The 15,297-nt window shown below is 43.0% G+C and overlaps 1 protein-coding gene across 1 annotated transcript in view; it reads right to left on the bottom strand.

The window, feature by feature from the left end:
* Window positions 1–10,759: 10,759 nt before the first annotated feature.
* LOC130117277 (protocadherin alpha-5-like) overlaps window positions 10,760–15,297 on the bottom strand; it is a 9,294-nt gene continuing 4,756 nt past the window's right edge. The window contains exon 2 of the mRNA XM_056285484.1: window positions 10,760–11,507. Coding sequence (XP_056141459.1) covers window positions 11,197–11,507 — 311 coding nt within the window. The 3' untranslated portion in view covers window positions 10,760–11,196. The remainder of the gene's footprint in view (window positions 11,508–15,297) is intronic.

Genomic DNA, 15,297 nt, shown 5'->3' with positions numbered 1-15,297 from the left:
AGAGAGAGAGAGAGAGAGAGAGAGAGAGAGAGAGAGAGAGAGAGAGCTTGAAGGAGAGCGAGAGAGAGGAAGTGACTTGCATTCATGGAGCAGGGACTGTGTGTAAATTACCATGTCACACAGAAGGCAGAAAAATGCTTAGACCACACTTAGACCACCATATTTCAGCTGCTTCAGAAAAAAAGGGATACTATAAAATGTTTCTTTTTTTTTTTTTTCTCAGAAAACCCAAGAACTGTTTTTGGTAAGATAAATCATCTCCCTAAACTGCGAATGAATTTGGTAGCTGAGCTGTCAACTGTTGGAGAGAAAAATACCCTCATCCCTAGAAAATCCCCGAGTGCTCTTGCAGAGTAGAGTCCTGTACAAAGTAAGCAGTCATGAAGTTACTTCTTTTTTTCTGCATGATCATTAAGTTTGCATTTCTAATCAAAATAAGTGAATACATAAATGAATAAATAAGGATAGATCAATGCATAAATAAATAAATACATATATGTCTAAATCCCCAAGTAAATGTATTTTTTCAGGTTTATATAAATATAAAGTCTCTCTGGGAGAGAGAGCGAGTGAGTGAAAGATATATATATAGTTATAATAGATTATATTTATAGATTATGTGTGCATAATGTGTTCAAATATTGAAGATAAAAGCACATATGGACAGCTGTTGCGTTTGTCTGAATAGTTGTTCACATGTTGTATGATCACATACAACATGCGAACGTGTTACATACAACGCTTTACATGAAGTTGTAATACCGGCAGTACTCGCTGACTTTCTGCGTGGACTGACTCAGCTGTATCCCAAATCCAACAACCTCTCAGACATGATAACACTCCAGTCAGACAATAGAAACCTAATCAGCACTTCACTTGGCAGAAATTTCGACCTTCAAATCCTTTTGAAAATCCATTGAATAACAGCACTTAGAGAAGCACGGAGAAGCTAGTGTATTTGCAGCATAAACAGGATCACAATGGCTGTCCAACCTTAACAGCAGATTTGAGATTGCAGAATTTAATTAATACGGCTCCAATGGTACATGGCTGATGCCATCATACAGTCCCTAATCCATAACATCATCACAAGTATGCAGTGTACTTGAATCATTCTTTGGTTAAAAATGCCATAAAGTGAAGAGTTCCAGTACAAAGCTACTACTACTACTACTACGACGACTACTACTACTACTACTTTCAGCTGCTCCCATTAGGGGTCACCACAGCGGATCATCTGTTTCCATTTCTTCCTGTCCTTTGCATCTTTCTCTGTCACACCAGCCACCTGCATGTCCTCCCTCACCATATCCATAAACCTCCTCTTTGGCCTTCCTCTTTTCATCTTCCCTGGCAGCTCCATATTCAGCATCCTTCTCCCAATATATCCAGCATCTCTCCTCCGCAAACCATTTTAATCTTGCCTCTCTTGCTTTGTCTCCAAATCGTCCAACCTGAGCTGTCCCTCTAATGTACTCGTTCCTAATCCTGTCCTTCTTCGTCACTCCCAGTGAAAATCTTAGCACCTTCAACTCAGCCACCTCCAGCTCCACCTCCTCTCTTTTCATCAGTGCCACTGTCTCCAAACCATATAACATAGCTGGTCTCACAACCATCTTGTAAACCTTCCCTTTAACTCTTGCTGGTACCCTTCTGTCGCAAATCACTCCTGACACTCTTCTCCACCCACTCCACCCTGCCTGCACTCTTTTCTTCACCTCTCTTCCGCACTCCCTGTTTCTTTGAACAGTTGGCCCTAAGTATTTAAACACATACACCTTCGTCACCTCTACTTCTTGCATCCTCACCATTCCGCTGTCCTCCCTCTCATTCCCAGGCTCAGTACAAAGCTTATCAAATTAATCAATGAAAGTACACAAGACTCTAGATTTAAGTATACCGTTGTACAAATAAACTGGTATTTGTATTTATTTCATAATCTATACCCACAAAATCCATTTTAGGGTCATTGGGGGGCTGCCAATCTCAGCAGGTACTGGACTTGATACATTGCATTCATCTTGGACAGCAGAGCAAAACTGCACTTAAAATTTGAATCGGAATGAATGCAAGGACATGTTTGTCCTCTGATACAAAAGTGCCAGTGCAGCTTATTTGCTTTTGTCCGTACTACTTCTCAGGTTACTGAGTGACAAAAAATGCTCTAATGCTATAGACATGCATGAGCTACTTCGCAATAGCTCAATAGGACACGCATGTGCATTGATTTCAGACATTACCACCCAACTCCTGCAAACACAATAATTAACAGGCAAGATGTTGAGATTGTTGATTTTTTTACAAGTGTTTGCACATTACAATTGACAATAGGATGACCTTTGATAGGAAAACAGATATGCTGAGTAAGAAAAGCCAGCAGTATATTTTTTCTTTTGTCTGAGGAAGCTAGCCACATTCCAGGTTGACAGATCTCGTGATGACATTGTTTTATAAATCTTCTATTGAGTCAGTTTTCCCTTTTTCTTTTTATCTGCTGGTATACATCTCTCAACCTCAAATAAAAAAAGCTCATTAACAACAGTGATGGAAGTCAGTAGCAAAATTATTGGCACTCAGCAGAGAAGTTGACCTGAACTGTCCAGCAAACAGTTGTTAAAGAAAGCAGAATCCATTATATGTGACAGTACCCGCCCCCTGCACTTAGAATTTAACTTCCTGCCCTTGGGTTCCCTCCTCAGACAACCACCAGCCAAAACTAACAGATATAAATTCTCTTTCATACCCTCTGCCATGTCACTGCTCAACTCTGTAAAGTACAGGTAGCATCTGCACACCTCTAACCATGGCTGTTTCTCCCTTCTTTTTTCACTACTATTGTAACATTTACTTCATCTGTTCAACATTTACTCCTGTTTCCATGTGTATTTTTTATTTATGTGTGGTTATGTATGTGTGGTCTTTATCTGTGTGTCTCATCCTGTGTTGGCAGAACCAGTTGCCCCTTAGGGACAAATAAAGGTCTACTACTACTACAACTACTACTACACTTTAGCTCACTTGAGTCTTCTTCTTTGATCCTTTTTGAACACAAAAGCCAATTTGCAGTTTCATTGTAACCATGGTTACAGTGGAATTAAAACCTTCCCAGGGCCTTGTGAAAATACACATTACCTACATTCAGTGTGGTTATTACTGTTTAATTTCAACAGTAATGTCAGCAGGTTTTTGATAGTGTATTCATTTTTGGAAAAGTGTCCTTTCAAGTCCCAAATGTCGTCAGATAACTGCCTTGCTTAAGCGTCCTTGAGCAAAACCCAGAGCACCTATCAGTCCCAAATGCAGTACTGTGGAGCAAATTGTTAGACATTCTGTTGATTAAAGTGGGGAAAACGCACTTCAGGCTTCCAGTGTGTTTTTCGTCTTTGTGCTGCTACTTGGCCAAAAACCCAGAGGTGTATTGGGCCTGCCATGTTCAGGAGGACGGTCCAAATGCAAGAGAGATACAAACCCAAATGAAATCAGGCCTTCAAGAGAAACTCTATTCACTGGAACCGACTGAACAGGATAATTTCAGCCAGGCGTTAAGAAGGCTTATGTTGGACTGCCAAATTAAAATCACACAGAACCCAAATTGTGTCTCCAACTTTTTATCCAGATACGTTTCCTTGGCTTCAGGGTTGTAGTTGCAAGAGCTACAGCAATTTTTTTTCAGACTTGAATTCAACTTTTATATGGTCAGCTATGTCTAGGCTAGCTAGCTAGCTAGCTAGATCAAGACTGTTGGGTTTTTGACTCTTGATTGGAAAACCTCTTAAATTTCATGCAGTATGGTATAAATGGAAAAATTATGAGCAGGAATGAGATGGGCATTTTTTTTATTTATTCTGGGGAGAAAAAAAACCTTTTGATGTTACATTGTTTTATGCTGACGACAGTGATATGCAGAGTGGCTTGCATCATTCAATTCCTGAGTGATTTCTTGCACTGTCCTATTGCATTGCATTTGAGGTTATGTTGCCCTTGTATCACATCACATTATTTGCTGAGTTTCAGTAAGTGTTAATTGAGTTTCTGCACCAATGCCAATATGAAACTTTTAAATTATACTTCTATGATCCTAATTTCTACAAAATAGCTACAAAATACCCCCCCCCCCGAAAGCAACTGAATCCAAATCCGTCATTTTCTATGTATGCAAAGACTTGTGTGCATGTGAAATCTATTCATTATTATTGTTGTTATTATAACAATAAAGAAAAAAGAAGCCGTAAGACACATAACAATAACATTAGTAGGCAACAGACTTACCTGAAGGCTACTTTAATTGGATGTTAGTATGTACAGCATTTCCATTGTTCAGACAGAAGCTTCTCTTGGTTAAGCCCAAAAGGGTAAAGCGATGCCATCTCCACCAGAAAACACCCAGTCTAACAAAGAAGTACTTACAAATTTTTTTGGAATTTTTATCAGTTGTTTTTTCTTTTCTTTTCTTTTTTCTTTTTTTTCATTTTCTTTTTGTTCCATTTGCCTAGTTGCTCGAGCTGATATTTGAGTAATAATTTAATAAAAATTGAAAATAAAGTAAGCTGTATGCAAAATTATAGTGTGACTGACTTATGATGCACGTCACATCAACAAAGGTTTACCTCCAATTTATAGTGACTTGAGATCTTGTTAAGCCACATTAAAAAAGCTACAAATTTTTACTGTACCTCTGAACATTTTTGTGTTTTGCATTTTTATCACAAATCAAGTTGACAAGAGTCTGTGCAGCATACTTTTCTGCTGGGTTTATATGGGCAACCTGACGTGTTGCAAGACTCATCTGTGATCTGTAGGGGTCACTGTTGCATCAAAGATGGTTTTTAGTAGGCGGAGAGATCGTTTGAATGAATGGATCTTCTGTTGTCCAACCAGATGGAGCTTCCTCCGCTGATACTGACAGGCCTGGGGGAAGGGGTCACATTTTCACACTCCCCATGCAAAAAGACAACCCTTTATTGATCAGTCCGTCTTTTTACTTCATTGCGGTAAAGCAAGGTGGCTGGATGGGCTTGATCCGCATTCTTCAGTGAATGAGGGAGGAAGCAAGTGTAGGGCCTTGTTTTTACACGTGTGTGTGTATGGGTGTGTGCTCATTACTGTCTGAATACTCGTACTTTGACTACCTTTTTATCATTGCCTTAATAAATGCTATAAGACTAAAAATAATACTTTTTTATCTTGTATCTTGTTTTTCCAACTTCAACACACTCAGCACTGTGTTCTGTTACCTCACCGTAGTGAAGTACATTTTATTTGTATAGCCCACAACATCCTGTCCTTAGACTCTCGCATCGGATAAGGAACAACTCCCTAAAAAAAAAAACCTTTAACAGGGAGAAAAAGCAAAGGTTAGGACTACAAACCCATGCTTTTCCTTATGCAAACATGCATAACAGCATCACGAGGACAACGACATGCGCCAGTAATTTACATTATGTCCCCCCATCAGAAAAGGGGTATAATAATAGATACTGCACCTTGACCTTTTTGTTAGGGATGTTTACCTTTACAGCATCCACAACAATGGACTAACCTGAAACTGGGAAAGGGAGCATGACAGATTCTGAAACAACCGATGCTGTGGTTGATGACTGATAAGAAACAACCCGCGATGTTTTAGTTACAAGTTAAAAAAATAAATTTAGAAATAAGTTACAGGCCTGGCGGCCTATCCAGGGTGTCTCCCCGCCTGCCGGCCCAATGACCGCTGGGATAAGCTCCAGCATCCCCCGCGAGCCTGAGAGCAGGATAAGCGGTTTGGATAATGGATGGATGGGCTATGAAAAAGGGTTGTCCTAAATCCCAAATCTACCTCTTCTTTCATTATTCGTATAGGAAAGAACATCAAGTCAAACATCAGAATAGCATTCGGTGTAATGCACCTAACGTGGCACGGTGGCACAGTAGTTAGCGCGGTCGCCTCACAGCAAGAAGGTGCTGGGTTCGAGCCCCGGGGTAGTCCAACCTTGGGGGTCATCCCGGGTCGTCCTCTGTGTGGAGTTTGCATGTTCTCCACCGTGTCTGCATGGGTTTCCTCCGGGGGCTCCGGTTTCCTCCCACAGTCCAAATACATGTAGATCAGGTGTATCGGCCATACTAAATTGTCTCTAGGTATGAATGTGTGTGTGTGTGTGTGTTGGCTCTGTGACAGTCTGGCGGCCTGTCCAGGGTGTCTCCCTGCCTGCCGCTCAACGACTGCTGGGATAGGCTCCAGCATCCCCGCGACCCTGAGAGCAGGATAAGCGGTTCAGCTAATGGATGGATGGACGGATGGATGTAATGCACCTAAGTGTCTGCTGGAAGTCTCGATCTCTTGAAGCGGGACAAGGACAAAATCTGGCCTACAACATCAGTTTTCTCGGGACATTAAGAAACGAAAACTTTTAGAAAAAAAAAAAAGCAGGATGTATGCATCTGTCACTACCTGTCAATGTGTGTGTGTGATTTTAAAATGCTATCATATGAGACGTGACTGAATTATATATAGATACGCCTTGAAATCGACAGCGTGTAGGAGGGAGCTGAAAGCATCTGACAGGGGCTGCTTGCATAATGCAGTCGACACGAGGTTGGGACTTTAGCCCGTCGCTGGAATCAAGTCGAAGCTCGGAAGATATTTAGGAAAAAAAAAACTTTATTTGTGATTTCTTAACAAAACACATTACCAGATTGATTAAATCAAAAGAATCACTATTATCACCTTTACAATGTTAAGCAGGTGTACAAAAAAAGTTATAAACAGATCTGCACTGTCACAGCCGACCGGCTTGGTGCCATGCAGGCACCCAGCGACTGAGGAACATTCACTATACACAAGCAGAGAATACATCAACTGTTTCTTCTTCTTCTTCTTTTTTTTTCAACCGTTTTCTCTCTTTTAATTTTTTTCTTCTTTTTCTCTTTTTTTTGTTTGTTCCCCGTTGGGCATGGAATATATATGGAGGGTGAGTACATGATTTGGAGTCACGATACGGTGTCTGGTTGGTCGTCATTTCAAAGCGCAACACAACGAAGGATTGATTTTATTATCTATGGAAATGATAAGGGCGTTAATAAAAAAACCAACAAAAAAAACAAAAGGCATTTCATAGCATAACACTACAGCATTATGTATATCTAAGAGGTTAAATTCATTTTTAACAGGATAGAAAATGTGATTTCTTTATGTTTTTCCATGAATTATTGTTCACAAATGGTGTATGTGTGTGTGTTTGTATGTGTGTTTGTGTGTGTCGCATTGAGAAAATATCAGAGGTATAGGTAATCCAATACTCATTTCTCTTGTGGAAAAAACATGGCGTATGTATTGTATACATATATATGTATATTATATATTTATATATATATAGATATATATATATATTTTGTCTTTATAGGATCTCTTTCCTTTGCTTATAACATGCAAACAGCCACTTGGTGATCTGACAGCACAGAAGTACACCTGAAGGGGGCAGGGGGCACATGTGTTTGGGAAGGGTGGAGACTAATAGCAGCACTAAAACCGTCTCTCGGCCCCTCTCGTGACTGGTAACACAATAGTCTAGAAAAGGAACACCAAGGTGAGATTTTGTGAGACTTTCACCGTCTTTACTCTCGTCCAACTCCACCACCACGTGTCTGAGGAGCCACGGACAAAGGTCACGTCGGGGTCATGGCCTCTTGCATTTTTTTTCCTACATGTAGCACATCCCAACAAAATCTTTTCCAGGGTCTTTCTGGAAGCAAAGCGTTCAATTTTATGATCTCTTCATCTTGCATTGTTCGCACGTTAACTCACTGGTACTCGCTGCTTTCACGCATAAATTCACCAGAAACTGCTATTCACTTCCAGTTTGGATAAATTCCCTCGGGGTTTACACCCCTCCTCCTCCTCCTCCTCCCTCCTTTTTCTCTGAATTGTACTTGACCAATTACCCCACTCTTCCGAGCCGTCCCTGTCGCTGCTCCACCCCCTCTGCTGATCCGGGGAGGGCTGCAGACTACCACATGCCTCCTCCCATACATGTGGAGTCGCCAGCCGCTTCTTTTCACCTGACAGTGAGGAGTTTTGCCAGGGGGACGTAGCACGTGGGAGGATCACGCTATCCCCCTCCCCCCACAAACAGGTGCCCCGACCGACCAGAGGAGGCGCTAGTGCAGCGACCAGGACACATACCCTCATCCAACTTGACACCCTCAGACACGGCCAATTACGTCTGTAGGGACGCCCGACCAAGCCGGAGGCAACACGGGGATTCGAACCAGAGAGCCTGGTGTTGGCAGGCAACGGAATACACCGCCACGCCACCCGGACACCCGAGTTTACGCTTTTTATTTTTTTATTATTATTATTATTGTTATTGTAACCGGTTATTTTCTTGCCCGGTGCGGGATTCGATACGGGGTGTACTGCACCACAAGGCGGCATCACTAACCGCTCGGCTAAAGGGTCAAACCCGTTGGCTAGGGTTTAACGTGTCTTATTAGTAGTTTACATTATTATTATTATCTGATCCCACGATAGAGCTTGAGTTTCAGCAGAACTGAGGATTCATCATGTTGCCTTAAAGTTGACCGCTTTTCTCCCAGCGACAGTTTTTCTTAAAACACAAGTGTTTGAGGAAGCAGTGGAACAAATACAGTAAGTCTCTTCTTAAAGAAAAAGACATTGGAAAGAAAAAGAGAAAAGACAGCTATAATAGTCAGTTAGCCACTATCGTTGCAATTTTACATCCAAACAGTCCAACATAAACTGAGATCAGGAGTCCGTATTCCCTCAACACACGTCGACCATCAACCCTCTTCCGCCGTCGCTGAGGTCAGGTGGACGTTGTCTGGGGCCTGGGTTGTGATCCGGACCGTCGGGCAGCAGTGGGAAAACCCATTGTAACCGATGTGTACTCATGGCTAATGCAGAAATACCTGGTGCGTCAGGCTCTGTTGGGGAAACAGCTACGCCTTGCCCAGTCAGCTCTGCTGCGGGTTGTTTCTCGTCTGCACTGGAATTGGACTCCAGCAGCTGCTACTGCGGTTCCCCCTTTTTTTACTCCAGTCCAGAAGAAGCTCGGGTCCACCTGTCTGAGGTCCCCGTGCCGCAAAACTGATGAGCGGGATGCAAGAGCTGTCAAAAATAAAGCAGTCGGAGGGGGGCACTCTGGTTTAAGCACTGCGGCTGGGTAAAAAGTCGAAGCCCAATATGAACGAAAAAGGTTTTGTGTGCGTAATAAGTATGTGCATGTGTGTCAGTTTTCCCGCGTGTGAATATTTATGTGTTTGGCGTGGACGCCAGATGATACGTACAGTGTGACGTTACTGTGCTGCAACCGAACCGTTTCGTCAAAAGAGACTGACTGTTAAGGTGTCCCCCCCGACCACGCCGGTCGGAAGAAACGGGAGCAGAGGAGGAAAAAAATAAGCAGCGGGCAAGCAAATCCTACAGGCGCTGGGGCGGTGGAGGGAGGGCTTTAAGAACAACTATTGAACATTCAGAGACTGGAGCGGAGGGATCAGGCTTGAACAGAAATGAGGCGGCGCGCGACGTTGCTGCGTTTCAGCCGCGCTGCACCCCCCCCCCCCCAGCAGAAACGTCGGCTGTGGCCTTCAGTCTTGCAGCTGGGGCGTCCGGGAAAAAGGGGGTGCTTATTTTTCATCTGAGTAAACCTGTGTGTTTACTCCAGTGTGTTTGCGTGTGTCCATGTGTTTGTCTGTTTGAGCAGATATTGCTTGTGAGCATGTGTGTGTGTGTGTGTGTGAGTGTGTGAGACACACAGAGAGTTAGTGACCGTGTGCTGCGAATTAGTTTGTGTTGTTGTGCGAGACTGTGTGTGCCGAAACACAATAGGTTCAAATGCCCCACTGACCCACGCCATGTTTTGTGAGAGAAGGGCGGGGTTAGGGGTCGGTTGCATCAGCTGCATGTAAGTTCCCTAGTTATAACCTAAGTAGCCACTAAGTTTTGTCTTACTATATAATACGAGCGGTTGCACCACGAAAATTTGTTATAACGTAACAACTAAATAGTTAAGCAAGCACTAAAGCGGGTGCAAATGATACAAATTCACAGAATTTCACTCACTGACAGTAAAGCATGAATTTTTATGCACACATCATCATATTTTTTTTGTTGTTGTAAATAATTTCATGCCATTTTGCAACTCAACAAGTATGGATTTCATATAGTCAGTCTCAAAATCGAATGCCAAACTAGTCAATTTCACTGTCATGTGGCTGGTACCCGTCAACAAGCTAATGCGATCATTAACTGGCTACCGATCAATAATCAAATTAGTTAGGACACGCCCTAACTACTCAAGATTCACCCGAATTAAGAAACTCACTAATCGTAGAGAAACTAGTAGGTACCGAACCATTTTTGAGGACCTAACTATGTGCCTTAACTCGGGAACAGACTTGCGTATAGTTGGTGCAACCCAGTCCAGGTACTCAAGCTCTTCGCCATGCCGTGCCACGCTGACGCAGAGCTTTGTGTATGTGGTCCTGCTTGTAATCTCAGCCACCAAATTCCCTTTACCGGTGCTTGTCTCATGTTGTAATACGTAAATGTCGACCACATTGTTACCTTACTATTTTTTTTTAAATTTTTTGGGATTTTGTAGAAAAAGACCAATTCTGAATGTATGCAAGGCCTCCAAGTTATTGAAGGCGAAAGAAAGCCTGTTTCACTTTTTTAGATTGACTTCCTCTTGACTCTTGACTAGGTGAGCAAAAGAGGGGGCTGAGTAAAGACAGAGATGCTAACGGGGGCAGCCTTGGCTCGTAGCGCCCAGATTCAGATAGCGTTCCTAGTGGTGCATTAAAATTCAACACCGGGTGGGACAGCGGAATGGCCATCATAGAAAGGCTAACCTATTCCAATATAATCCTTTCTGTTGGTTTGATTTGGTCCAGCTTTTTCTTCCAGAGGATGTCTGGCTGCTAAGAATGATTTTTCTGCCCAAAGCCTTTACCTTTGGATCGTAGGCCAAAATTCGGCCAAGATAGAAAAGATACTTGTTTAGCAATGTTCACCTAGTGTAGCGGAGCCAGGCCTCATTTACTGAAGGTTTTGGCCACTATACAGTGTCAATGCAAATACACCGTGGGGAAGCTCCCTCACCTGTGGAGGAAGATTTGGATTTTTTTTTTTGTGTTGTTTTTCTGGCTCTGTAATTTTGATGATAGTTTGTTGGTAACTCTGTCACCCCTTTTCCTCTACTCCTCCCCGTCATCTTTTCCCTTCTCCTTCTTGTCCTTCTTCTCTTTCTTCTTTTTCTTTTTCTTCTTGGCCTCCTCCTTCTTGCCAAAGCTTATGAATTCACCTTTGTCGTCCGCAGACCCTGGGTCGTGGCGAATTGAGATGATCGCGGGGGATCCGGGGATGATAAAGGCTTCAGGGGGGATCTCTCCAGGCTTCAGGCCCTGCGGAGGGCCGTAGCCTTGCCCCGCGCCGTAGCGGAAGTGCCAGCTGTTGCTATTGATCCCAGCTCCAACTGGAGGTGACAACTCTCCTCCGCCTTCCCCGTCTGTCAGGCAAACATAAAGACAAAAAGGAAAACCAAACATTTCAGGTCAAGTTATTCGGCTTTCATCATAATAATAACACCTGTTTTACAGATGAAATTAGACATTTCACAATTTTATCTAGCAAATATTTGCACTTTAAATGCACTTTTTCAAGGAAAATTTCTCTTTTTTTTTACAACATTGGTGGTATTTTCATAGTTTTAGCCATTGTGCATATTGGTTATGATTCTCATCTTATACACCAGATTCATTGTGGATATGTTAAACACAGGACCGCTGCTAGACTCAGCTTTACAACAGCATCTTAAGGGGCAACTAAACATGTTTCAGCAAGTCCAATTTAACCCTATTCACATAAACCATGTATGCGGAAGTGTGAACGAAAGGGCTAGTTACAAGTTATTACCCGAAATGTCCAATAGTATCAATGGTTGTTAGCACTGCTAAGCTACTTCCAGGTTAAAATTGCAGGAATGGCCATCTTACTGACCATAGGTAGCAGTAGCTATCAGTAAACTATCTGGCTAGCACAACCGAGGTAATGTGCACATTCTAACTGAGGATCTGTGTTTTCCTTTTGGTCGCTGTTGTTGAAAGGACAGGTTTAAGGCTTGTGTTCAGGTGCCCGGACACTGTTGTAAAGCTGTGTCTTAACAGTGGTGAAATTTCCCAAATCTTGACAATGAAGCTGAAAATGACATCATAACCGATATACATGATGGCAGAAACTATTAAAATAAGCCTCCAGGTTAAAAAACAAAAACAAAAAAAAACAGAATTATCCTCAGGACTCAACAATGGGGTTTGTAAATGTTTTGTCAAGCAGGCATTCACAGATGAATAATGATAAACTAGACTACCACAGTGACAGCATGACAGTGGAGAGATGTGGCTGCAGGGAGGGGAAATTGTCATGATGGCAAAGCTGCTGAGACCACCTGAGTTGACAGCAGAGGGGACTAACCTTTAAACCGGAGTGATGCTTAAAACAGCAACGTGATCTGTATTTGCATGTTAGGATGGCGAAACCTTAACCCTGTCCTCATAGCTCAGAATCAGGGGACCCGGCGAGCCCATGTGCAAACGTGCATGTGACAGATAAATAAATGCGGTTAACAAAATCGAAGCGGAGGATAAAAAAAAAACGTGTAAAAAAAATAAATTGCCGTAGACGGTTATGTAAACTAAGACAGACATAAATAATAATTAAGGTCAAGAGGGTAGAAGACACAATGAGGGAGACAGAAAGCGTAATAGAGGAAGAGCTTAGGAGAGAGAGAGAGGGAGGGAGGGAGCAATGGAGGGAGAGACAGAGACAGAGACGGAGAGATGGGGGGTGGGCGGGTTCTTCAGACAGTGCTCTCAGGCCCACACCAGTTCCCTCTGCACTGACCTACTTTCAGTCTGTATTCTATTTAGATCAAACACAGGCCCTTGTAAAATGATTCTGTTTGATTTTTCTTTGTAGGCTAATTATGAACTAGCCATGTGCTGAGGAGATTTCAGGCACCGTCCCGGTGGGGAGAGCACTGAAATTTCAGTCTTCTGAAAATACACATTGATTGTTGAGCTCCAACAGTGAACAAGGAATATGTGAACAAATCAGATGTACAGTCAAGTCCCTGAATGCCTAAGTGTGTGTGTGTGTGTGTGTGTGTGTGTGTGTGTGTGTGTGTGTGTGTGTGTGTGTGTGTGTGTGTGTGTGTGTGTGTCTGTGTGTCTGTGTGTCTGTGTGTCTGTGCGTGTGTGCGATGCAAATATAAGGCAGGCTTACAGTGAAAGCAGATGTAATGTATCTTGTCAAACCGGTCAACCAATAGGTCAACAAGTTTTTGCTCCTTACACCCTGTTTGACCCGGCTTGCTATGTATTAATATCAACTAAAAAAAATCAAAGGTCAGCTACAGAGCCCCTGCATGGACTTCGTACATTACACAGAGCCATCACATACAATATGAATGAGCGAGGTCAAAATTCATTGAGAAAATTATGTCATACTGGCCAATACAAAACCAACTCGTTCTGACATATCAAGATGGCAGAAAATGTCTGCTGTTACAATACACACATAAGGGTTATAAACTATCCATCCATCTATTAGTCGAACTGCTCATCCTGCTCTCAGCATCGTGGGGATGCCGGAGCATATCCCAGCAGTCATTGGGCGGCAGGTGGGGAGACACCCTGGACAGGCTGCCAGGTCAACACATACACACACACACACACACACACACACACACACACACACACACACACACACACACACACACACACACAACACATACCTAAGGGCAATTTAGTATGGCCGATTCACCTGACCTACATGTCTTTGGACTGTGGGAGGAAACCGGAGCCCCCGGAGGAAACCCACGCAGACACGGGGAGAGCATGCAAACTCCACACAGAGGACAACCCGGGACGACCCCCAAGGTTGGACTACCCCGGGAATCGAACCCAGAACCTTCTTGCTGTGAGGCGACCGTGCTAATCACTGCGCCACCGTGCTGGGGTTATAAACCAAAGAGATAAAAAAAATAAGATGTATACTACTGCAAAAATGAGACTTTTTTTAAACTACATTAATGAATCTTGTCCGCGGTGGCGTAGCGGTCTAAGCATCGGCTTGGTGTCGATGCAGTTGCCCACTGGGGACTGGGGTTTGCGCCCCGGTCTCGTCAGATCCGACTATGGCCGGACTCGATGAAGCAGCAATCATTGGCAACGCTGTCTTCGGGAGGGGGGGCGGAGTCGGCTTGTGTTCGTCATGTGAACGCGTCTCTGTGTGTGTCGGAAAAACAGTGGTTCGGCTTGGATTCGCCTTGTCACGAAAGTGGGGAGGCGGTCTCCTTCGAGACTGCCGGCCGGAGAGATGCAGTTGGCGAACGCATGCAATACGAGGGTGGGTGTTTGAATTAAAATAGGGATCAATTGGCCACTAAATTGGGAGAAAAAAGGGAAAAATCAGAAATAAATGTAAAAAAAAAAAAAAATTTAATGAATCTTAATATAAAGGCCCAGGACTGTTCCGACAAATTGTTAAAAATGTCGTCAGTGTGTTGTCACCGAAGTGAAGATACAAGTCTTTTGTATTTGGGTTTATTTTACACCTGTCATACCACTGATCATTCCCTCCTGCATGGCTTCAGTATAATTATTTGTAACGACCTAGAGCTCAGTAAAGAAAGATGATCTGGTTCTTAGTGGCAAGATCTCACGGGATCCGGTGAGCAACATTACAGTGAAAAACATGTTCAATGATAAATGATTTAAGAACATTCCAGGTGAAAGTAGAAGAGAAATAATGCGGCAAAATGAGCAGAACCAGTACTTTCCTTCGACGATGACGACCACATGAACGTAAATGCCAGCACAGCAGTGAGGCAACGCACAACACTGCAGCATCTCATTCCCTCCAAACACCTCAGCCCATGTACCTTATAACACGCCTTTCATTTAGATGGACACTCCAAAATGAGCTGATATGAAGAAAATGATCAACATCAAGGTGTGAGCTTGTTTACCGGGGTAGCACAAAACAAAACCTGTACGCCAACCCTGTTCTGGCATCTCTTCAACATTACGCTAAAAGCAGGATGTACATCTGTTATTAAGTGGACAGGAAATAACTGCAGCAGCCCATCAGATGTTCTGCCATTGACGTTATATCAATAAATGAAAGTGGTTTTTCTGGCGTTTATTCCGAGATGTGACACATTTTGAGCATATTCTGGCTATTTTAAGAACGTCACAGGAAGTTGCATCAGTTCATCTGGACATTATTAAGGGGAA

Source organism: Lampris incognitus, chromosome 8, assembly GCF_029633865.1.
Source record: "Lampris incognitus isolate fLamInc1 chromosome 8, fLamInc1.hap2, whole genome shotgun sequence".
Taxonomy (NCBI): Eukaryota; Metazoa; Chordata; class Actinopteri; order Lampriformes; family Lampridae; genus Lampris; species Lampris incognitus.
This window is presented reverse-complemented; position numbering and strand designations above follow the sequence as displayed.